General features: G+C 42.7%; 1 protein-coding gene and 1 long non-coding RNA gene across 2 annotated transcripts in view; one reads left to right on the top strand and one right to left on the bottom strand.

The window, feature by feature from the left end:
- LOC133558744 (uncharacterized) overlaps nucleotides 1-1136 on the bottom strand; it is a 36024-nt gene extending 34888 nt beyond the window's left edge. Inside the window, exon 1 of the long non-coding RNA XR_009807978.1 lies at nucleotides 1038-1136. This is a non-coding gene — a long non-coding RNA (uncharacterized LOC133558744). The remainder of the gene's footprint in view (nucleotides 1-1037) is intronic.
- Nucleotides 1137-1539: 403 nt separating this feature from the next.
- The window catches only part of chst3a (carbohydrate (chondroitin 6) sulfotransferase 3a), a 32680-nt gene continuing 8068 nt past the window's right edge, over nucleotides 1540-26151 (top strand). The window contains exons 1-3 of the mRNA XM_061909901.1: nucleotides 1540-1824; nucleotides 25011-25162; nucleotides 25268-25795. Coding sequence (XP_061765885.1) covers nucleotides 25083-25162; nucleotides 25268-25795 — 608 coding nt within the window. The 5' untranslated portion in view covers nucleotides 1540-1824; nucleotides 25011-25082. The remainder of the gene's footprint in view (nucleotides 1825-25010; nucleotides 25163-25267; nucleotides 25796-26151) is intronic.

Genomic DNA, 26151 nt, shown 5'->3' with positions numbered 1-26151 from the left:
CGATAGCCTTTTATTAATTCCGGTAGGTATTCTTTTGGTGGTGGTGGGTGGGTGGTTGCTGTCATGGTGCACGTATTGGAGTGTTGTGTTGGGTTTGGTGAATGGTTGGTAGCTGTTATTTCTCAGGTTGAAAGTGACGTCGAGGAAGTTGACGGTTTGCTTGTTGGCTTCAATCGTGATCCGTAGGCCGTTTTCTTTAAAGATTTGGCATATGCGCTTCTTGGTGTTCTCGCTGCTCCTTGGCGAGGCGCGGCACACTGCCAGTCCGTCATCACGGTAAATACCAAGGTTCAGGTTGAGGCTAGCAAGCTGGGAGAGGAGGAAACTCCCAACGAGTTCGCACGTTTCTGCTCCGTCAAAACTCCCCATAGTAACGTCAAATGTTGAATTGTTCTTTTTTTGCCATGGTGTACTGTTGTGGATGAGTATGGAGTTCTTTGCGTGGATGATGATGTTTCTTTCGTTGCCTGTGATTGAGTCGTAGTCCGAGGTGAAGTTTAGGGCTTGGGTCAGTAGGTCTTGCGTGATGGAAGGGTAAAATGATTCGATGTCGAAGGAGATAAAGTTGTGTTGTTGTTTGTCTTGGATGTTGTTGAACCATTTGATTACTGCTGCTGTATTTCTCCATTGGTTGAGTGGTGTTTTGTCCTTGATTTTTGCGTTGATTCTGTCCAGGATTATTTTGCTGATTTTTCCCATTTCAGATTTAGTTGGTTTATTAGTCAGCATGTTGGGTTATTTTTTCTGCAGCATCAAGGTATATGTTGACGCTTACATAGGTCTGCTGATAATGTTCCCCTTTAAGAATAAACTTAAACATTTCCAACAATATTAATGACATTACATCTAAAAAGAATCCATCCTAATTATGAAAATAAACTTAAACATCACTGATAACTTTTTAAATATACTTTCAGTCAACTTAATTTGTAAACATCAGTGACGTTATCTTCTTTAAACATTTTCCACAGTTAAATTACTTTCTTGAAACATTCCCCTCAGTCCAAACAAACACTTCTTTCCTTTGTTTTACTCACCAGTTGTGTCTTCTGAGTCCACACAGGAGCTGTCTTCCTTCCTCTTAGCAGCATGTCAAAAAAAGGGCTGACTGACTGAAGCTCAAACATTGTGAGCAGGTGAACAGGTGAACTCAATCAAGCCAATCTGTTGCAAGCAGGTGGAGATGTTCAACGCTCATTGTTGCCCCTTCAGGCCTGGAGTGTGCTCTGCACATCAGTGGTGTTTGTGCTGCTCTGTACTTTGACTTGACGTACTGTTTTTCTACTTATTTTGATTATTATTATTTATGGATTGTTTGTTTATAAATGAATGTCTATAAAATAATAATAAATAAATAAATAAATAAAAAGAAAGGTCTCTTGTTCAACACGCACGTGAGGTGGTGTGGGGGCGTGTCACGTGACCTCGCCCCACTCAGGACGTCCCCACTGCACTCACCGAGGGGCGTGACGTCATCGTAGTCGCTTTCAGAGGGCCGTTTGTGCTCTTGCTCTCAGTCGGCGCGCGCAATCACACCAACGAGGACACTTAAAAAAAAAAAATTAAATAATACAAAAAAAAGTACTTTCGCCTGAGGTATAACTTTTTTATTGCGTTTGATTTCAAATTCTGATGACAGAAAGAAAAATTTGAATTTTTTTTTTTTTTTTTTTCCCCCCACCTCCGTGGTTGTTTTGGCTTCCCATGTGGACACAATGAGGCCGTGTGTCCTTATCCTTACCGGAGACAATGCGGCAAGATGCTCCGTGGACGACGTTTCTCCCACGGTGGCGTCGCTCGGGGCAGACGGAGAGCAACGTAAAGGTCGGTATTACTGCGACTATTTTCATATATTTACCGCTTGAATCGAATCTCTGCCGAAGAAGTGCCGCGACGGTGACTGTTTTTTTTTTTCCGCCATAAACGTGTTTCTATACGTCACATATGAATGCGACACACGTCTGTATTTCTCAAAACAGCATTCCAGATGTGTTGCAGACTTTATGACATTATCCATCCATTTCCTACCGCTTATTCCCTTTCGGGGTCGCGGGCGGCGCTGGCGCCTATCTCAGCTACAATCGGGCGGAAGGCGGGGTACACCCTGGACAAGTCGCCACCTCATCGCAGACTTTATGACATTATTGTATCAATATTCAATTTACTGCTTTATTCAATCATCCATTCAACACCCCTCCCCCTTTATGCTATGGAATTAAAAATACATTCTATGAATTTCATCTCTGTTTATTGCAGTGGTTCTTAACCTGGGTTCGGTGAGTCGGCTTTAGAGGTTCAACAGAGCCAGTCAAGACACACCCTTTTTTGCTTGATTGATTGAAACTTTCATTAGTAGATTGCACAGTTCAGTACATATTCCGTACAATTGACCACGAAATGGGGATTTTCCTCCATACAAACAGCTTGTCAGCGCATTCACATCATTTATGTGGCTTTTACACACACATAAGTGAATGCAAGCCATACTTGGTCAACAGCCATACAGGTCACACTGAGGGTGGCCGTATAAACAACTTTAACACTGTTACAGGCGCAGTGGAAGAGTGGTTGTGTGCAACCCGAGGGTCCCTGGTTCAATCCCCACCTAGTACCAACCTGGTCACGTCCGTTGTGTCCTGAGCAAGACACTTCACCCTTGCTCCTGATGGGTGCTGGTTAGCGCCTTGCATGGCAGCTCCCTCCATCAGTGTGTGAATGTGTGTGTGAATGTGGAAGTAGTGTCAAAGCGCTTTGAGTACCTTGAAGGTAGAAACGCGCTATACAAGTACAACACATTTATTTATTTATACGTTTTTCAACTTGTTTAAGTCGGGGTTCACGTTGATCAATTCATGGTAACTCATCCATACTTGCCAACCCTGAGACCTCCGAATTCGGGATATGGGGAGAGTTGGGGTTGAGGTGGGCGGGATTTGGTGGTAGTGGGCGTGTATATTGTATATTCCAGAAGAGTTAGTGCTGCAAGGGGTTCTGGGTATTTGTTACGTTATGTTACGGTGCGGATGTTCCCCCCAAATGTGTTTGTCATTCTTGTTTGGTGTGGGTTCACAGTGTGGTGCGTATTTGTAAATAAATAAATGATAAATGGGTTGTACTTGTATAGCGTTTTTCTACCTTCAAGGTACTCAAAGCGCGTTGACACTACTTCCACATTTACCCATTCACACACTGATGGAGGGAGCTGCCATGCAAGGCGCTAACCAGCACCCATCAGGAGCAAGGGTGAAGTGTCTTGCTCAGGACACAACGGACGTGACGAGGTTGGTACTAGGTGGGAATTGAACCAGGGACCCTTGGGTTGCACACAACCAATCTTCCACTGCGCCTGTAACAGTGTTAAAGTTGTTTATACGGCCACCCTCAGTGTGACCTGTATGGCTGTTGACCAAGTATGCCTTGCATTCACTTATGTGTGTGTAAAAGCCACATAAATGATGTGAATGCGCCGACAAGATGTTTGTATGGAGGAAAATCGGACGCTAAAGGAGAATGGTTGCCCCGGGAGATTTTCGGGAGGGGCACTGGAATTCGGGATTCTCCCGTAAAAATCGGGAGGGTTGGCAAGTATGGAGTCATCGTGTAAATAAAAACTTCTCCATATCGGCGTATCTTGGATACGGCAACAGCAGAAGTCACACTTATTTGCAGGTGTGTAATTTGTTGTGAGTTCATGCAAGGTTCATTTTGTACTCCATGAGAAAAAAACATAACTTTGTCTTGAATTTGAAAAAAAAAAAAACGTTTTATTTTTCACAAAAGAAGGGTTCGGTGAATGCGTGTATAAAACTGGTGGGGTTTGGAACCTCCAACAAGGTTAAGAACCACTGGTTTTTTGTCAACACTACCTTTAATTTTACTGCTACTTCCCACAGTGTGTCTTGCTTTTACTTCCAAACAAGACAAGCTGTATAAAATCCGCAGACACATAGTGATGGAGGTATGACAAAAGCATCTGCATTGGAATGAGCTTCCTGCCGTCTCATTAGCATATTGACTGGGTGCTGTTGGCATATCAATGTGGTTTTTGTCAGGCTTGGGATGAGGAGTGGACTCAGATGCAGAGATGAGGTTCTAATAAATCTTTTATTTTGAAACAACTTTTAAACCTCCAGAGCCAGAGTTATACGCATTTAACGATTAACAAAAAAGGAGGAATAAACTAACAAAGGACGAACTACAATTTCAATCAATCAATGTTTTTTTATATAGCCCTAAATCACAAATGTCTCAAAGGACTGTACAAACCACTACGACTACGACATCCTCGGAAGAACCCACGTAAGGGCAAGGAAAACTCACACCCAGGGACGCCAGTGACAATGATGACTATGAGAAACCTTGGAGAGGACCTCAGATGTGGGCAACCCCCCCCCCCCCCCCCCCCCCCCCCCCTCTAGGGGACCGAAAGCAATGGATGTGGAGCGGGTCTAACATGATACTGTGAAAGTTCAATCCATAGTGGCTCCAACACAGCCGCGAGAGTTCAGTCCAAGCGGATCCAACACAGCAGCAAGAGTCCCGTCCACAGGAAACCATCTCAAGTGGAGGCGGATCAGCAGCGTAGAGATGTCCCCAACCGATACACAGGCGAGCGGTCCATCCTGGGTCCCGACGAGCGGTCCATCCTGGGTCTCGACTCTGAACAGCCAGTACTTCATCCATGGTCATCGGACCGGACCCCCTCCACAAGGGAAGGGGGGACAGAGGAGAAAAAGAAAAGCGGCAGATCAACTGGTCTAAAAAGAAGGTCTATTTAAAGGCTAGAGCAGGGTTGCCCATTACGTCGATCGCGAGCTACCAGTCGACCGCGGGGGGTGTGTCAGTCGATCTCGAGCCAGGCTTTTAAAAAAAATAGACCTAAAAATGAGTGATCATCAATCTTCACCAAGACGTCACTTAAATGACATTCACGGTACCGGAGGGTCTTGTGAGATGACGCTGGCTGCTGCAAGATCATTATTATGAAAATATGACCGAGAGGAAGGCGAGAAACACTTTTTATTTCAACAGACTCTCGCGCCGTACCTTCCGTCAAAACTCTAAAGGCCGACTGCACATTTCCTATCTTCACAATAAAAGCCCTGCTTCATGCTGCCTGCGCTAACTAAATACAGAGTCTCGGAAAACTGGCGTGCACAAGCGATCCCTCAGAAAGCTGGCGTGCACATCACTTGTGCACGCCAGCTTTCCGAGACTCTTATTTTGTTAGCGCAGGCAGCATGAAGCAGGGCTTTTATTGTGAAGATAGGAAATGTGCAGTCGGCCTTTAGAGTTTTGACGGAAGGGACGGCGCGAAAGTCTGTTGAAATAAAAAGTTTTTCTCGCCTTCCTCTCTTTCATTTTTTCATGATAATGAACTGGCAGCAGCCAGCGTCATCTCACAAGACCCTCGGGTGCCGTGAATGTCAATCAAGCAAGCTACGGAATTTGCCGCCAATGTTTTTCTTGTAAAGTGTATGGAAGCTGGATGAATTAGATGCCAAAAACCAACCACTTTCATGTGGTATTGTACAGAAAGGACAACTTTTTTTCTCCTCCATTTGAAAATGTGGGCGTTATCATCATTACTGTCTGATTCCAATCAATGCAAGTCATCAGAATCAGGTAATACACCAACTTATATTCTTGTCTTTGTGAAAGAAAGACATCTATATGTGTTACACATGCTTGTATTATCATTAAACACATTTAACTTGTTTACAAAAATGTCTCTTTCATAAATAAATAAATATAAATGATATATATAAATGAGGTAGATCCCCTCGAGTTGGTCAATTGAAAAGTAGCTCGCCTGCAGAAAAAGTGTGGGCACCCCTGGGCTAGAGTATACAAAACGAGTTTTAAGGGGAGACTTAAATGCTTTTACTGAGGTAGCATTTGTTTCGTATCTACTATATAAACGTTTTTAAAAAAACACTCCAACAGGAGGAAGAAGAAAAGGGCCTATAAATGTATACTCCATAAAATCACTCTATCATTGAGGAAGAAAAGGAATTTAGAAAATACAAAAACTCCCCACATTGGGTTGGACAAAGGCTAGTATAACAAAGGTCGCTCTAAGGAGGACAAAAAGTGAAAATTTAAAATTACAGCAAGGGTTCTGTGTTCCAAGGAAGTACACGACTGCGTGGGTTCCCTCCAGGTTCTGCGGCTTCCTCCCACCTCCAAAATCATGCACCTGGGGATAGATTGATTGGCAGCACGTTGGAAACAAACCGACACGGAACGGAACACTAATTTGGCGCAAGTGTGTGAATGTGAGCGTGAATGTTGTCTGTCTATCTGTGTTGGCCCTGCAATGAGGTGGCGACTTGTCCAGGGTGTACGGCGCCTTCCGCCCGAATGCAGCTGAGATAGGCTCCAGCACCCCCCAATCCCAATAGGGACAAGCGGTAGAAAATAGATGGATGGATGGGTCAGCATTTTAAGTTAAATTAAAGAAGAGATTCATTAATTAGGCCCTACGATGAGGTGGCGACTTGTCCAGGGTGTACGCCGCCTTCCGTCTGATTGTAGCTGAAATAGGCACCAGCGCCCCCTGTTACCCCAAAGGTAATACGCGGTAGAAATGGATGGATTCATTAATTACAGATCATTGAATTGTGTAATCCCTCAAGTTTTAATCGTCCACCAACGCAAACCTAAAAGCACTTCAATGCATCCTTTAAAACCATTAGTCCATTCTGAAGTCGGGTCACGGGGACAGCAGCCAAAGCAAAAAAAGCCCAGACTTCCCTTTAACCATCCATTTTGTCCAACTCTTCTCGAGGGATCCTCAGTCATTTCTAGGCCAGCTGGGCTGTCAGACACACCCTAAACACCTCCCCAGTGAGGCGTTCGGGGGAACATTATGACCAGATGCCTGATCCACCTCACCTGGCTCCTCTCGGTGTGGATTAACACTGACTTTACTCTGAGCTCCTTTAGAACAACAGCTTCTCACCTTATCTCTAAAGGAGAGACCCGCCACTCGATGAAGGAAACTCATTTCGTCCACTTGTACCCGTGATCTTTGCCTTTAAGTCAGAATCCAACGTTCATGACTATAGATGAGGACAGGGATGTAGATTGAACGGTAAATTGAGAGCTTTGCCTTCCGGCTTAGCTCCTTTTTCACCACGACGGACCAATGCAGGGTTTCCATCACTGCAGACGTCGCACCGCACCCGTCGATCTCTCTCTCTCTCTACAGGCAGGCCAGTCTAGACTGTGGCTTGGCATTGTCTTTCTGAAATAAGCAGGGGCGTCCATGAAAAAGACCTTGCTCAAAAACTGTATGTACTTTTGACCAATTAATGTAATGGTGCCTTTACAGATGTGTAATTTACCCATGCCTTGGGCACTAGTACACCCCCATACCATCACAGATGCTGGCTTTTGAACTTTGCGCCTATAACAGTCCGGATGGTTCTTTTCCTCTTTGGTCCGGAGGACAATACGACGTCCAAAGTTTCCAAAAACAATTGTGGGCTCATCAGACCACAGAACACTTTTCCTCTTTGCATCAGGCCATCTTAGATGAGCTCGGGCCCTGTGAAGCTGGCAGTTTCTGGGTGTTGTTGATAAATGGCTTTTCGCTTTGTATAGTAGAGTTTTAACTTGCACTTACAGATGTAGCAACAAACTGCAGTTACTGACAGTGGTTTTCTGAAGTGTTCCTGAGCCCATGTGGTGATATCATTTACACACTGATGTTGGGTTTTTGATGCAGTACCGCCTGAGGCATCGAAAGTCACGGGCATTCAATGTTGGTATATTGTGGTTTGGAAAAAGGTTGTCATAAATGTGAAAAATTTTTTGAAAAGAAAACAGATTTTTATGCATATGTAAATTTATTCAGTTATAAACATTCATTCACTTTCTTCTTTTCCTTCATGGATCTAAACTTTACCGCTGCGGGTATTTTTAGTTATTAATTTTTATTGTAATATTTTCAGAATGGGCAGTATGGTGGAACAGGGGTTAGTGCATGTGCCTCACAATACAAAGGTCCTGAGTAATCCTGAGTTCAATCCCGGGCTCGGGATCTTTCTGTGTGGAGTTTGCATGTTCTTCCCGTGAGTGCGTGGGTTCCCTCCGGGTACTCCGGCTTCCTCCCACCTCCAAAAACATGCACCTGGGGATAGGTTGATTGGCAACACTATATTGGCCCTAGTGTGTGAATGTTGTCTGTCTATCTGTGTTGGCCCTGTGATGAGGTAGAGACTTGTCCAGGGTGTATTCCGCCTTCCACCAGAATGCATCTGAAATAAAATATAGTGCACTTTTGTGCATGATGTCACTAAGATGACATATCAAAACAACACTAAATTAAAGTTCACTTTTTTACAGAATGCAACTACAATAGTTTAAAACAAATAAAGTGCACTTTTGTGCATGATGTCACAAGATATTTCAATAACTGTCAAAAAAAAAAGAGCTGCATAATAGGAAATCCAATGGTTTTTGTCCTTCGCTATGTGGTAGGTTCCTGCGGACGTTATCTCCTTCTGTTGTTGACTATTTTGTTCATACGGTGTTGATCTGGAAATGGTTACTTCGGCATTTTCTGGGTTTGGCACCGAACGGAGATGTTGACATGCAGAGTTTCAAGCACTCTTCATTCTCTAGCACGGGGGTAGGGAACCTATGGCTCTAGAGCCAGATGTGGCTCTTTTGATGACTGCATCTGGCTCTCGGATAAATCTGAGCTGACATTAGTGAACACGGTATGAAATTAATAATTCCGCTGGTAATCACGGTGTTAAAAATAACGTTCAAAATATAAAACGTTCTCATGCATTTTAATCCATTCGTCCGTTTTCGACCGAATCTGTTCAAGAAGTCGCATCAATGGTAAGAAGTATTTTATTTATTATTGGTTAGCGTCGAAATAACAATGTTATTAAAAGGAATACAAGACCTATTGTACTCAAAAAATGTTTTAGTTGTATTCAGTGTTAAAAAATATTATATGACTCTGCACTAGCGGGTGACTTTTCAAATGATGCTACAAATTAGCAGTAATGCTACTTATTGTAGCAACGCTTTTGCCGCTACTTGTTCGACATCTTCCCGCTTGAAGCCAAACCACCGCCAGACGATGGACCCAGTGCCGTTTTTCTTAGGAATGAAGGATTTCTTCATTTCTTACCAAGTCCGCACCTTCTTTCTTTCGTATTACCGCGAGCACCACAGCTAATGTTACCCATGCCGCTACCTCTCTGCTCAGCGAAGGCGTATGACGCGACAGTTTGTGACGTATGTAAGAAGGTGCGCTGGTTTTAAGTCTCTGTGAGAAGGAGAGACAAGAACGAGTGGGAAGAGCCTGTAGAGTAATGCCCGAAGCTAAAAGCAACTGCTTGAGAACATATACCGTATTTCCTTGAATTTCTGCCGGGGCGCTAATTAATTTAAAACCTCTTCTCACTCCTGCGCTTACCAAAGGCATGTAGTAAACATTTGAGTGTGATGTAAGGATACCATCATGAAAAGCACATTTAATTAAAAAAGACGTTATTATGGTCTTACCTTTACTGATAAATGAAATCCATGCCAGCTCCCTCTGATCAAAAGCATTGATAACTTCTTTATAGAAGTCTTCCTTTTCTTTCTTCAGTTTTAAAAGTCTCTCTGTCCTGATTGAGATCTTCCTTTATTACCTCCTGCTTTGATTGAAAGTCCAGTTTAAAAAAGTGCTATCAGACCGCTGCTATCAGTTAACTCGGCTCCCCAAGTGCGGGGGGACCATGACATAATTACCCTCGGACAACTCCCCCTCCCGTTCTGCTCCGTGGGTGATCTCTTTATCCCACCGCAGCCACCAGGAAGTGTTATTGTATAAATAATACACTGGGTATTTAGGACTGGAAAATGCTTTATTTCAGCCCGGTTGTTTATTGTTGTTGTTCATTCAACCCTTCTTCGATTACGCTTGCACCTCCTGGTACCCCAGCACCTCCAAAACCCTCAAATCTAGACTCCAAACATCCCAGAATAAGCTAGACCGGTTACTTTTAGACCTGGCTCAGGGTGGAGGACAGAGTAAAACAACTTGCACTGAGCCTGGTCTATAAAATCCGCTACACCTCCTTGATATCAAAGTACACGTCAAACTACTTCCTTAACGTAAATGACCGCCATAACCACAACACCAGGGGGAGCTCCACAAACCACGTTAAACCCAGATTCCCATCTAACAAAGGTCTTAACTCATTCTCCTTCTATGCCACATCAATGTGGAATGCACTCCCAACAGGTATAAAAGTAAGTGCATCTCTATATTCCTTCAAAAGCGCTCTAAAACAACACCTCCAGGCAACTTCAACACTTTACTAATACCCTCCTCCATTCACATCCCATCTCCCCGGATTATAAACAACTCAAATGTACTTCTAATGTATATACTTGTTCTTATGCTATGTGAACTCACTATGTTCTCTGCTGGCTGTACATATCCTACTAAATAAGACCTACACTGTTTCAATGTCCACATTTCTCTGTTGATGCAATTGTTGATGACTGAAGTACTGATATCAACCAAAGCTCCTCATCCCACCCCCCGGATTGTAAATAATTCAATGTATATACTATGATGATTAACTTGTGTGATGACTGTATTATGCTGATAGTATATATTTGTACCATGAATTGATTAACGTGGACCCCGACTTAAACAAGTTGAAAAACTTATTGGGGTGTTACCATTTAGTGGTCAATTGTACGGAATATGTACTGAACTGTACAATCTACTAATAAAAGTATCAATCAATCAATCAATCAATCAAACACATAGCCAGCATAGGAGTGTTACATCCTAAAAGGTCGGTCGTGCACCCGCCACGTCATATTTGTCCCAGCACAATTCCCGTCACTCATTTCACTTCTTCTGCAGCCGAGCAGTCGCAAGATGGATCACTAGCGCCCTCTACCACCAGGAGGCGGGAGTAATTTAATGACTCATATTTGACACACGTAGGTACGGTATTCTGACGGTCTCAAGCCGTCGTCTTTCGGGTTCCAAGGACCACCAAGGAAGGACATGGCTTGAGCAGTTTGACTTTGTTTATTCTTCAATAAAACCTCAGTCCAGGCCGCTCTTCCGCTCCTCCTTTCCGCTCACTAGCCGACGCCGCCTCCTCGCCGCCATCTTGGGCCGGGCTCCAGCGTGCCCTGCCTGTCTGTCGGACCGTCAGCTCCACCTCTTCACAGCTATATTAATAAAACATAGCTGCTTACTGTTCTTTTTAGCATACCAGTATTCAATAGTTTGGACCTTAAATCCTACTAAATAGCTCTTAATTTTCTTCCCTTTATGCGATTTCAAATTACCGGTATTGAAATCAGCCTCCTCCATTTTGAAAATGATGACAGGGGAAGTGTCACTCGTGACGTCACGAGTTTGACCCGGCGGTAATACTAAGCATGCGCTAATTATTTTGCGAAGCGAGTTTGAAAGACATGCACCTGGGGATATCTTGATTGGCAAACACTAAATTGGACCTAGTGTGTGAATGTGAGTGTGAATGTTGTCCGTCTATCTGTGTTGGCCCTGCGATGAGGTGGCTACTTGTCCAGGGTATATGATCTCAGTAAGATATTACAGCTCGAGGCTGAGATGTGATGACCTATATTGAGTAAAACATGCCTGAAACTAGAATATCAACTGTTGCCAAGCTGTGTCATCAACACTCACAAGTAGAAATGTAATGTCTTGTGGTCATGTTTTATTTAGTTATGTTCTGTTACTTCAAGCCTCCATTAGTTCCTGTTTTTTCACCCCCATGTTTTGTCACCATGGCGACCCAATAGTTTCACCTGTCTCACATGTTGGATTCACACATCCGTTTCAATCATGTCATAATTATTTAAGCCTGGTTTTTCAGTTGGCCGTTCTGGCGTCATCCCCCTGTTTATGACCACTCTGTTTCATGCCATAGTTCATGCTGCCCTGCTCACGTCACCGCAAGTAAGTTTTTGTTTAATAATGCCACAGTTAGTGTCTTTCGTTTCTATGCCCGTAGTTCTGCCTTTTTGCTAGTTTTTGTTTTCTTAACCAAGTTTGTTCTCCGCCTTGTGTGCACAGTTTGTTTGCACTCATTTTATAGTAATAGATTAAATATCTCTTTATCTTCACGCCACGTCCCGTCACCTTCCTTTGCATTCCGGGAAAACAAACCCCACAACAGTCTCCGTTACGACAATAAAAATACTTTTTTAAAGTAATAATTTCTTACTTCAAGCTTGAAAAAAAAACAAAAAACAATCATGACTGCTTGCCTGTACTGCTTGCCTGTGTGTTTTGGCTGGGGACATCTCTGCGATGCTGGTCCGCCTCCGCTTGGGATGGTTTCCTGCTGGCTCCGCTGTGAACGGGACTCTCGCTGCTATGTTGGATCCGCTTTGGACTGGACTCTCGCGACTGTGTTGGATCCATTGTGGATTGAACTTTCACAGTATCATGTTAGACCCGCTCGACATCCATTGCTTTCCTCCTCTCTAAGGTTCTCATAGTCATCATTGTCACCGACGTCCCACTGGGTCATTATTGTCACCGATGTCCCACTGGGTGTGAGTTTTCCTTGCCCTTATGTGGGCCTACCGAGGATGTCGTGGTGGTTTGTGCAGCCCTTTGAGACACTAGTGATTTAGGGCTATATAAGTAAACATTGATTGATTGATTGATGACGCCAAGCGCATATCATTATTTCAAGATAATGGCATTAGCATTTACTTCATTTAAGAATATAATAATAAAACACAGACAAAACTGCCCCTAGGAAGAAAACACAGACAGAACTGCTCGTAACTTCCGGTAGGAATGGCAGAGAGACATGAAACAAAAACCTTTATGTAGGTCTCACTTAGACCTACATTTTAATAATTGACATCCTTCAGCAAAAATCGTAGGAATGTCGGAGAGACATGAAACAAAAACCTTTATGTAGGTCTCACTTAGACCTACATTTTAATAATTGACATCCTTCAGCAAATATCAACAGGAAGTTGGCAATCACCCCTTCAAAACAAAAGTTTTGTAAAAACCCGTCACCTTTTTTCAAACATTATGGGTGACAGAAAGAAGCACCAGTGTGACCCCAGGATGCAGGGAAGGTAGGTAACGTGAAGGTAAAGATATGCTGAATGTGTAAGGCAGGAAACACCAGCATAATTCGGTCCCGTCCATCGCTGCTTGCAGCTTTAATTTTACTTGTTTTGGAAAGTCTTGACAAGCCAAATTTTCTTGGTTCAAGTAAAATACCCCTAATTTTTGTTTGTTTTTTCTTGTTTTTGAACACTGATTTTTTGCTATGTGGGATGGAAGACGTGGGCTCGGACCGCTAATCCTACCGTTTCCTGATCTATCTGCTGAGCCACAGTTTCTTCATTGTCTTAAGTTTGCAGCCATCTAGGATTCACTTTCACTTTACGTCCGTTCAACTTCTCCATGAGGAGCCTCAACTTTAACGGCTTTTGCACGTGGTAATCGTGACCTTGCGTCTTTTATCATATCTTTTTTGGGGGGGTTACTATGTGCTGTGTCCTTGGTTGTTATGACAACTGCCATTGGAATGCACCGGCTTTGCCTCTCAGCTTTTACTTCAATGCTGCCCTGGAGTGAGACAATGAGCTATTGTCACCAAGGCTGAGTGCTACCTACATGTAAAGAAATTAATTCACAAGCCTCTCCAAACCACACCCCGCCATTAAGATGTTATCCGCCGGGCCATTAGTGTGCTGCATTGACGAGTCTTTGTCATGCACTGATTACTTTTGTACAAACCCCGTTTCCATATGAGTTGAGAAATTGTGTTAGATGTAAATATAAACGGAATAAAATGATTTGCAAATCCTTTTCAACCCATATTCAATTGAATGCACTACAAAGACAACATATTTGATGTTCAAACTCATAAACTTGTTGGTTTTTTTTGCAAATAATACTTAACTTAGAACTTCATGGCTGCAACACGTGCCAAAGTAGTTGGGAAAGGGCATGTTCACCACTGTGTTACATCACCTTTTCTTTTAACAACACTCAGTAAATGTTTGGGAACTGAGGAAACTAATTGTTGAAGCTTTGAAAGTGGAATTCTTTCCCATTTTTGTTTTATGTAGAGCTTCAGTCCTTCAACAGTCCGGGGTCTCCGCTGTTGTATTTTACGCTTTGTAATGCGCCACACATTTTCCATGGGAGACATGTCTGGACTGCAGGCGGGCCAGAAAAGTACCCGCACTCTTTTACTACGAAGCTACGCTGTTGTAACATGCGGCTTGGCATTGTCTTGCTGAAATAAGCAGGGGCGTCCATAATAACGTTTCTTGGATGGCATCAAATGTTGCTCCAAAAGCTGTATGTACCTATCAGCATTAATGGTGCCTTCACAGATGTGTAAGTTACCCATGCATTGGGCACTAATACACCCCCATACCATCACAGATGCTGGCTTTTCAACTTTGCGCCAATAACAGCCTGGTTGTTTTTTTCCCTTTTTGGTCCGGAGGACACAACGTCTACATTTTCCAAAAACAAATAGAAATGTGGACTTGTCTGACCACAGAACACTTCTCCACTTTGCATCAGTCCATCTTAGCTGATCTCGGGCCCAGCGGAGCCTGCGGCGTTTCTGGGTGTTGTTGATAAATGGCTTTGGCTTTGCATAGTAGACTTTTAACTTGCACTTCCATGAAGTAGCGACGGACTGTAGTTACTCACAATGGTTTTCTGATGTGTTCCTGAGCCCATGTGGTGATATCCTTTACACAGCAATGTTGCTTTTCGAGCTGTACATCAAGCAAGAATGGGAAATAATTCCACCTGAAAAACTCCAAAAATTGGTCTCCTCAGTTCCCAAACGTTTACTGAGTGTTGTTAAAAGGAAAGGCCATGTAACACAGTGGTAAAAATGCCCCATTGCCAACTTTTTATTGCAATTTGTTGCTGTCATTAAAATATAAGTTAATGATTACTTGCAAAAAAAATCAAGTTTCTCAGTTCGAACATTAAATATCTTGTCTTTGCAGTCTATTTAATTGAATATAAGTTGAAAAAGATTTGCAAATCATTTGAGTTGGCGACTTGTCCAGGGTGTACTCCGCCTTCCGCCCGATTGTAGCTGAGATAGGCGCCAGCGCCCCCCGTGACCCCAACAGGGAATAAGCGGTAGAAAATGGATGGATGGATGGATGGATGTATTGTGTTTTTATTTACGATTTACATAACGTGCCAACTTCACCGGTCACAATAGCAACCCATTAGTTTTCACCTGTCCTCATGTCACACACCTGCTGTCACTAATCACCATAGTATTATTTAAGCCACAGTTACCAGGTAGTCAGCCTGGCAACATCACCGTCTACCACCATCCATCACCCTCGATACCTCTACTCACGTCATGCCATGTTTACGATCCACGCTGCTTGTTTCTTTGTCCCATGCCACGTATGTTTTTGGTTTATTTATGTCACAGATATTGAGTTTTTTTTTTTGTCCATAGTTCTGCCTTTGTGCTATTTTTTTGTTCTCATTAGTCAACTTTGTTCTCCGCCATTGTGCGCGCCTTTTGTTTATTCCTGTATTTTAGTTATAGTGTGGGCTTCACGGTGGCAGAGGGGTTAGTGCGTCTGCCTCACAATACGAAGGTCCTGCAGTCCTGGGTTCAATTCCAAGCTCGGGATCTTTCTGTGTGGAGTTTGCATGTTCTCCCCGTGAATGCGTGGGTTCCCTCCGGGTACTCCGGCTTCCTCCCACTTCCAAAGACATGCACCTGGGGATAGGTTGATTGGCAACACTAAATTGATCCTAGTGTGTGAATGTTGTCTGTCTATCTGTGTTGGCCCTACGATGAGGTGGCGACTTGTCCAGGGTGTACCCCGCCTTCCGCCCGATTGTACAAACAGTAAAATATTGTCAAGGCGAAAAAAAATGTGTCTGGGGGCCGGTATATCTATTTTTAGGGACACTAATACAAAACTTCACAATAATGTCTGATAGCGACTTGTCCAGGGTGTACCCCGCCTTCCGCCTGATTGTAGCTGAGATAGGCGCCAGCGCCCCCCTCCACCCCAAAAGGGAATAAGCGGTAGAAAATAGATGGATGGATAGTTATAGTGTTAAAATAAAAAAATGTATTTACCTTCACGCCATCTCCGGTCCAAGTTCAATTGCATCTTGGGAAAACAACCACCTCATAGTCCACGCCTTGACAATATTTTACTGTTTGTTGCATTTTTGTCGCTTTTAACTTGACTGTAAAATATGTCGATCAAAAGAGGGTGGGACATTCATATTGTGTCAACATTCAGTGTTTTATCCTTCATAGAAAAATGTAAAATTCCATTATGTTATTTAAGGCGGTCTGTCATAACGTTTTTTAGCATTCCATCAGACATTATTGTGAAGTTTTGTATTAATAAAAATAGATATACCGGCCCAAGACAATTTTTTTTTCGCCTTGACAATATTTTACTGTTTGTTGCAATTTTGTTGCGTTTAATTTGATTGTAAAATATGTCAAATCAAAAGGGGGTGGATGTGACAATCATATTGTGTCAATATTCAGTGTTTTATCCTTCATAGAAAAATGTAAATTTCCATTATGTTTTTTAAGGCGGTCTGTCATAACCTTTTTAGCATTCAATCAGTCATTATTGTAAAGTTTTGTATTAGTGTCCCTAAAAATAGATATACCGGCCCCCAGACACATTTTTTTTCGCCTTGACAATATTTTACCGTTTGTTGCATTTTTGTTGCGTGTAACTTGACTGTAAAATATGTCGATCAAAAGGGGGTGGATGTGACAATCATATTGTGTCAATATTCAGTGTTTTATCTTTCATAGAAAAATGTAAAATTCCATTACGTTTTTTAAGGTGGTCTGTCATAACCTTTTTAGCATTCCATCCATCCATCCATTTTCTACCGCTTATTCCCTTTTGGGGTCGCGGGGGGCGCTGGCGCCTATCTCAGCTACAATCAGGCGGAAGGCGGGGTACACCCTGGACAAGTCGCCATCAGACATTATTGTAAAGTTTTGTATTAGTGTCCCTAAAAATAGATATACCGGCCCCCAGACACATTTTTTTCCGCCTCGACAATATTTTACTGTTTGTTGCATTTTTGTCGCGTTTAACTTGATTGTAAAATATGTCGATCAAAAGGGGGTGTGACAATCATATTGTGTCAATATTCAGTGTTTTATCTTTCATAGAAAAATGTAAAATTCCATTACGTTTTTTAAGGCAGTCTGTCATAACGTTTTTAGCATTCCATCCATCCATCCATTTTCTACCGCTTATTCCCTTTTGGGGTCGCGGGGGCCGCTGGCGCCTATCTCAGCTACAATCAGGCGGAAGGCGGGGTACACCCTGGACAAGTCGCCATCAGACATTATTGTGAAGTTTTGTATTAGTGTCCCTAAAAATAGATATACCCCAGACACATTTTTTTTCGCCTTGACAATATTTTACTGTTTGTTGCATTTTTGTTGCGTTTAACTTGATTGTAAAATATGTCGATCAAAAGGGGGTGGATGTGACAATCATATTGTGTCAATATTCAGTGTTTTATCTTTCATAGAAAAATGTAAAATTCCATTACGTTTTTTAAGGTGGTCTGTCATAACGTTTTTAGCATTCCATCCATCCATCCATTTTCTACCGCTTATTCCCTTTTGGGGTGGCAGGGGGCGCTGGCGCCTATCTCAGCTACAATCAGGCGGAAGGCGGGGTACACCCTGGACAAGTCGCCATCAGACATTATTGTGAAGTTTTGTATTAGTGTCCCTAAAAATAGATATACCGGCCCCCAGACACATTTTTTTTCGCCTTGACAATATTTTACCGTTTGCTGCATTTTTGTCGCGTTTAACTTGATTGTAAAATATGTCGATCAAAAGGGGGTGGATGTGACAATCATATTGTGTCAATATTCAGTGTTTTATCCTTCATAGAAAAATGTAAATTTCCATTATGTGTTTTAAGGCTGTCTGTCATAACGTTTTTAGCATTCCATCCATCCATCCATTTTCTACCGCTTATTGCCTTTTGGGGTGGCGGGTGGGCGCTGGCGCCTATCTCAGCTACAATCAGGCGGAAGGCGGGGTACACCCTGGACAAGTCGCCATCAGACATTATTGTGAAGTTTTGTATTAGTGTCCCTAAAAATAGATATACCGGCCCCCAGACACATTTTTTTTTTCTCTAAATGTGGCCCCCGAGTCAAAATAATTGCCCAGACCTGGACTAGATTATTCTTGAACAGGGGTAGGGAACATATGGATCTAGAGCCAGATGTGGCTCTTTCGATGACTGCATCTGGCTCTCAGATAAATCTGAGCTGACATTGCTTAACACAATAAGTAATGAATAATTCCACTTGTATTCAAAGTGTTAAAAATAACGATCAAAATAGAAAACATGCTCATGCATTTTTAATCCATCCATCCTTTTTTTACCGCACTTGTTCAAGAAGTTGCATTAAGGGTAAGAAGTGATTTATTTATCAGGGGTTAGTTTAGGGCTCGCTCTCCTGGGGGTTTTTCAGACCACCAAGCACCGACATGAGAGCCTGTTTCAGGGTTACAATATTTTTTTATTTTTCAATAAGTCTCTCAGTTGGTTTCCAGCAATTGTCTTTTTCTTTCATTCTCGCTCTGGCTCCAGCTCCAACCCCATCTCTACTCCTGGCTGCTGCTTATAAACAGAGCGACAGGGGATGAGATAACAAGGCCCAGGTGGGCCATCTACGCACCTTTCGCTGATTTTGAGGCTGGTCCTGGCAACACCCTGCTTCGATGCAGGCCCGCAGGCCACGCCTCCTACAGTTAGCTTCAGAATAACAATGTTATTAAAAAGAATAAGAGACCTGTTATACTCTATGTTGGTCTTACTTAAAAATGCACACGTTTAGTTGTGTTCGGTGCTAAAAAATATGTTATGGCTCTTACGGAAATACATTTTAAAATATTTGGATTCTTGGCTCTCGCAGCCAAAAAGGTTCCCGACCCCTGTTCTTGAACATTACCATAACCTGCTTCCCATGCAGGTTTCTTTTGACAACTTTCAACACAATCACCTCATTTAAACACACATCCACATTTTCTCCAGTTGGAGTTGAACTCACACGGATGACTTGACTGCGCCATGTGCATGTGTTCCACTCGAAGCTGAAAAACATCCCTGTTTGCATTAGCACCCCCCCCCCCCCCTCTGCCCCACCCCCTATCCATCTAAATGGTCTTTTTCTTGGGTTTGCAGAAGGAAGGCAAACTTGATACAAACGCTGCTTAGTGTAAAACACGGTTAAACATTCCAGAGGTTTTGCATCAGGGAGGATCAGTATCAATAAAGTCTTTATTTCATTTTTACTCTTTGATGTGTCGTACCTAATTTAGTTTTCGAAGCAAGCAACATCTTTACAGCCATCGTATATGTGGAGCAAGAAGCCTTCTAAAGCTGTACGATTGGGAGTTTAACCAACATTATTCGGGAATAATTTCTGGAAAGTTCAATCAATCAATCAATGTTTACTTACATAGCCCTAAATCACTAGTGTCTCAAAGGGCTGCACAAACCACCACAACATCCTCGGTAGGCCCACATAAGGGCAAGGAAAACTCACACCCAGTGGGACGTCGGTGACAATGATGACTATGAGAACCTTGGAGAGGAGGAAAGCAATGGATGTCGAGCGGGTCTAACATGATACTGTGAAAGTTAAATCCACAATGGATCCAACACAGTCGCGAGAGTCCAGTCCAAAGCGGATTCAACACAGCAGCGAGAGTCCTGTTCACAGCGGAGCCAGCAGGAAACCATCCCAAGCGGAGGCGGATCAGCAGCGCAGAGATGTCCCCAGCCGATATACAGGCAAGCAGTACATGGCCACCGGATCGGACCGGACCCCCTCCACAAGGGAGAGTGGGACATAGGAGAAAAAGAAAAGAAACGGCAGATCAACTGGTCTAAAAAGGGAGTCTATTTAAAGGCTACAGTATACAAATGAGTTTTAAGGTGAGACTTAAATGCTTCTACTGAGGTGGCATCTCGAACTGTTACCGGGAGGGCATTCCAGAGTACTGGAGCCCGAACGGAAAACGCTCTATAGCCCGCAGACTTTTTTTGGGCTTTGGGAATCACTAATAAGCCGGAGTCCTTTGAACGCAGATTTCTTGCCGGGACATATGGTACAATACAATCGGCAAGATAGGCTGGAGCTAGACCGTGTAGTATTTTATACGTAAGTAGTAAAACCTTAAAGTCACATCTTAAGTGCACAGGAAGCCAGTGCAGGTGAGTCAGTATAGGTATATATGTATGTATATATGTATATAAAGGTATATACAGTATAGGTATATATGTATGTATATATGTATATAAAGGTATATACAGTATAGGTATATATGTATGTATATATGTATATAAAGGTATATACAGTATAGGTATATATGTATGTATATATGTATATAAAGGTATATACAGTATAGGTATATATGTATGTATATATGTATATAAAGGTATATACAGTATAGGTATATATGTATGTATATATGTATATAAAGGTATATACAGTATAGGTATATATGTATGTATATATGTATATAAAGGTATATACAGTACAGGCGTAATGTGATCAAACTTTCTTGTTCTTGTCAAAAGTCTAGCAGCCGCATTTTGTACCAACTGTTATCTTTTAATGCTAGACATGGGGAGACCCAAAAATAATACGTTACAGTAGTCGAGGCGAGACGTAACAAACGCATGGATAATGATCTCAGCGTCTTTAGTGGACAGAATGGAGCGAATTTTAGCGATATTACGGAGATGAAAGAAGGCCGTTTTAGTAACGCTTTTAATGTGTGACTCAAAGGAGAGAGTTGGGTGGAAGATAATACCCAGATTCTTTACCGTGTCGCCTTGTTTAATTGTTTGGTTGTCAAATATTAGAGTTGTATTATTAAATAGAGTTCGGTGTCTAGCAGGGCCGATAATCAGCATTTCCGTTTTTTTGGCGTTGAGTTGCAAAAAGTTAGCGGACATCCATTGTTAAGTTCAATCACATTTGGAGTAGGGCCAGTGGCGGAGCTAGACTTTTATCCTCGGGGTGGCCAGGGGGTGGCCAAAGCTATTTCAGGGGGTCCACGGACTATAACAATTCATTTTTTTCTTGACTTATCAATTGCAATCGGAGCGGCAAATGTTGAAATGTACATACTAAGCAGACAGGAGATGAGATTAATGTATATATAATTTGCAGTTTATTAACAATGAAGAAAAGGTAAAACACAACTTGGCAACTTAATTACTGACCTGATCATGTGACTGTTTTGTCTGACCTCTGACCTGGTGAAGGTGAGCTGTGCTGGGTTGTGAGGTCTCTCTCCCGACTAGTCCCAGGAAGGGAGCTGACATCTTTTTCTTCTGTGTCTAATGGAACTACATTGCATAAACATGAAAATATTAGTGTAAGCAAAATGAACATACAACCACCAGCAAAAAACAACACACATCAGTAACCAACATTTCAGAATATCTAAAAATAAACTTGGGGATTCCTACACATTTGAAATTTCCAGACCCCAATTCCCAGACTTCTCAGTAAAAAAAAGAATCTAAAAAAGAATCCAATAATTTGTGACATTTGAGATGATTTATTTTTCGCAATTCATCATGGATATCATTTGTTATCATTATTGAATTTGTATGCCATTAAGTCACCAAATTATTTCCAGAAGATTGAAGATAAGTAGTGTATTGAAAATAATTAACCCACAAATCTTAGCGGCTTTAGGAAGCAAGACGCCATGAGACGTAACATTAATGTTTGCTTGATGCCGTGGCTCTCTGCTTGTAGAAAAACAACAACTTCTATCTACAAAATTTATTTCAAACAGTGACTCATTAGGACACCACCGTGAAACTTACTTTACGACGAGAAGGTTATCCTTCTTTTTCTTTGTAACTTCCTTGATCTCCGGTCTCCGGCGACGATAAGCGACTCCAGTTTAAATCTTCCTCTTCTTCAGTGGCGATTCTTCTTCTTCTCCCTTAATGAACGTGGCTCGCAAGGCTTTGTGGTAGATAGCGCCAACTACTATACGGGAGGGACTTAGCAGTCAATAGGCTTCGCTGATGTAAAAATGTAATTGGCTCCTTCCGACAAGACGTGCAGTTCCGCGATCTGTCAATCATCTGGGGTGGCACCTGGGGGATCCAGTGCTACCCCGGCCTCCCCTCTAGCTCCGCCCCTGAGTAGGGCTGGGCGATATATCGATCTCCTCGATATATCAGGGGTTTGTCTCTGTGCGATATAGAAAATGACTATATGGTGATATTCGAGTAGACGTTCTCGCGCAGTTGCTTTTAGCTGCGGGCATTACACTACAGGCTCTTCTTTCACTCGGTTCCATCTCTCCTTCTCACGAACAGCAAGCGCACCTTCTTACATACGTCACATGCTGTCACGCCAAACGTTGCACACGTACACGCCCTCCCGGAGCAAAGAGGTAGCAGCATGGGTAACGTTAGCTGTGATGCTAGCGGAGCGGTGCGAGTGGTAATACGAGGCTCAGCACATTTCGATTCTGAATAATCACGTATAGTGTCTGCTTGGGGCAGCTTGCGTAATATGTGACCTCACCCTTTAGAACAGGGGTCGGGAACCTTTTTGGCTGAGAGAGCCAGGAATCCAAATATTTTAAAATGTATTTCCGTAAGAGCCATATCATTTTTTTTTCAACACTGAACACAACTAAACGCGTGCATTTTTAAGTAAGACCAACATTACTAGAATATAAAAGGTCTTGACTTCTTTGTAATAACATTGTTATTCGGAAGCTAACTGTGGAGGGGCGTGGCCTGCGGGCCTGCAGCGAAGCGGGGTGTGCCAGGACCGGCCTCGAAATCAGCGACAGGTGCGTAGATGGCCCACCTGGGCCTTGTTATCTAATCACCTGTCGCTCTGTTGTTAGCAGCAGCCGGGAGGAGAAACAGGGTTGGGGCTGGAGCCAGAGGGCGACCGAGAACGAAAGAGAAAAAGACAATTGCTGGAAAGCAACTGAGAGACTTATTGAAAAATAAAAAAATATCGTAAACCTGAAACAGGCTTTCATGTCGGTGCTTGGTGGTCTAGAAGAACCCCCAGGAGGGCAAGCCCTAAAAAAAAAATAAAATAAATCATGCAATTTCTTGAACAAGTGCGGTAGAAAAAAGGATGGATGGATTCAAATGCATGAGCATGTTTAATATTTTGAACGTTATTTTTAACACTTTGATCACAAGTGGAATTAGTCATTACTTATCGTGTTAAGCAGTGTCAGCTCAGATTTATCTGAGAGCCAGATGCAGTCATCAAAAGAGCCACATCTGGCTCTAGAGCCATAGGTTCCCTACCCCTGCTTTAGAACATGGGTGTCAAACTCTGGCCCGCCGTGTAATTTAATTTGGCCCTTGAGGCAATATCAAATGAACATTACACCTGGCTCGCCGTTATCACACAGCAGCGGTGCCGCTGTAACACTGCAATTTCTCACACTTGCCAATCCTCCCGAAGTTCAGTGCCCCTCCCGAAAATCTCCCGGGACAAGCATTCTCCCGATTTTCACCCGGACAACGATATTGGGGGCGGGCCTTAAAGGCACTGCCTTTAGCATTCTCTACAACCTGTCGTCACGTCCACATTTCCTCCATACAAACAGCGTGCAGGCCCACTCGCATAATATATGCGGCTATTACACACACATAAGTGAATGCAAGGCATACTTGGTCAACAGCCATTCAGGTCACACTGAGGGTGGCCGTATAAACAACTTTAACACTGTTACAAATATGCGCCACACTGTGAACTCGCAGCAAACAAGAATGACAAACACATTTCTGTAACATAACATAAACACAACAAAACAAATACCCAGAACCCCTTGCAGCACTAACTCTTTCGGGACTCTACAATATATTTTGATATTTACCTCAGAAGACTGCAAATAGAAAAGAGGCATTACATTTGTATTTAAATATGATTTGAAAAGCCATTGATATTTGTTAATCATTATTATTTGTTGTGATCCGATGGTCGGATCATCACCATATTGTTATTTTTGTTCCATTTTTATATCACTCTGCGGTTTGACATGCTTAGTTCCTGTTTTGTTCGTTTCCATGGTCACTCATTAGTTTCAGCTGCTACTCTCTTTTCCAGCACACCTCTCTTTACTAATCACCACCTTTTTATAAGCCAGCGTTTTCTGTTCACTGATTGTCGGATCTTAGTTTGTTTACATACTTCTGTTTATGACTTGTCTCTCACTCTTGTTTTCGCTAGCTCTCACGCTAAGCTTTATTTTATTCCTAGCTTTCACGCTAGTTCTTTTGTGTTTCTTTTTGTGTGTCTTTGTGCCAAATGTTTGTGTTTCGGTTAGTTTGACCTAGCTTTCCATGCTAGCGCTTTTATTTGCCGTTTCTATTTGTATCAGTGTTTTTGTTCATAGCTCCTTTTGTTTAATAAATCCCTTAGTTCTTACCTTTTTGCTGTGTTCTTGCTGACGCATCCACGGAGGACCGAATCCGGCATTACAATGCCAGACAAGCGTAACAATTATTATTATTTGAAGCTCGATTTTGCATGTCACAATAAAGTTACTGTATATAAGCCTTGCTTGTTCAATGTTCAATGCAAAACTTGTTTGGGTCCCTATTAAAAGGTTCATTTATTCAACCTTGGCCCGCGGCTTTGTTCGGTTTTAAATGTTGGCCCACTCTGTATTTGAGTTTGACACCCCTGCTTTAGAAGCAGCCTCAGCGATGTAACTAAGGAACTCCTGAATAAAATAGGGGAGTGCGGGGGCTGAACCTCAGAGCGGGGTGGGAGACTGTAACTGAGTGTGCAGCTCCAGGCGTTCTCCTCATGAGCAAAATTTAAATCTGTCTCTGCTTGATTCCTTGTCTTCTTGGTCTGTTTAATAGATAGTTTGGGGCTTAAACCTGACAATTCCAGTTGTTCATCTTTGGTGCAGAATGAAGTTGCAGCCCTCGTGTGAGAAGCCACACACCGATCCCCTAGAACTGGAATTGCCAGGACTCAAAAAATGAAGATCAAATATGCCATTGTCTTCATCTTTATCGTGGCTCTGGTCATCATTGAAAAGGAAAGCAACATCCTATCGAGGTACTTGCATGAATGAAGCTGACGGTATCAAACATAACCTCAACTCTTTCTGATCGTTTCCTAATTCATTTTTTTTTTCATCTAATTCAGTTGGTTTCTCACCAGGGTGTCTGACAAGATGATGCAGAGGCAAACGCCCCAGCAGACGCCACAATCGCCGCTGGATTACGGCAACGCAACGCAAAACAGCCCGACCCCGTTCAAAATGCTGCTCTCGAACGTCAACGCTACGAAAGAGAGTGACTCCAATCAAACAGAAGAAGTTGAGGACCCGGTGGGCCCCGAAGACGATCGCAAGCAAATTTTACTCATGGCCACCACGAGGTCGGGTTCCTCGTTCGTGGGCGAGTTCTTCAACCAGCACGGCGAGAACACCTTCTACCTCTATGAGCCCCTGTGGCATGTTGAACACATGCTGAGCGCCACCGCCGAGACCAACAATGGGAGCCTGATACCCGCAAACTACCGGGATGTACTCCGGGGCCTCTTCCTGTGCGATTTCTCGCCTCTGGAGAAGTTCATATCGCCGCCTCCCCAGGACCACCTGACCCCGTCGCTGTTCCGTAGAGAGTCGAGTTCGTCGCTGTGTGAGGAAAAGGTCTGCACTCCTGTCATCAAGGAGATTTTCGAGAGGTATGGTTGACTAGTCTAAGGTTGTGCTCCTAACTAAGATATTGGCTTTTGTAGTTTTCCATGTTTAGACCAGGGGTCTCCAAACTACGGCCCGGATACCAGCTCGCCAGCGTCCAAAATTCAGGCCCCCGGGAAGTCCTAAATTAAAAACAAAACAAAAAACAATAACATGTATATTTTTTTAATTATAATTTTTTTAAATCTGTTCTTTCTTATCCATTTTTGTTACTCTCGGTGTCTCCTAGCCGCTCAGGCAAATCATATTGTCTAAAAATGCATTTTTCCATCGATAACGTGAAATCGGAATATATATATATATATATATATGTATATATATATATGTATATATATATATA

The sequence above is a fragment of the Nerophis ophidion genome, linkage group LG09 (genome assembly GCF_033978795.1).
Source record: "Nerophis ophidion isolate RoL-2023_Sa linkage group LG09, RoL_Noph_v1.0, whole genome shotgun sequence".
NCBI classification, from domain to species: Eukaryota; Metazoa; Chordata; class Actinopteri; order Syngnathiformes; family Syngnathidae; genus Nerophis; species Nerophis ophidion.
The sequence above is the reverse complement of the archived record's forward strand: the minus strand, read 5'-3'. Positions and strand labels throughout refer to the sequence as shown.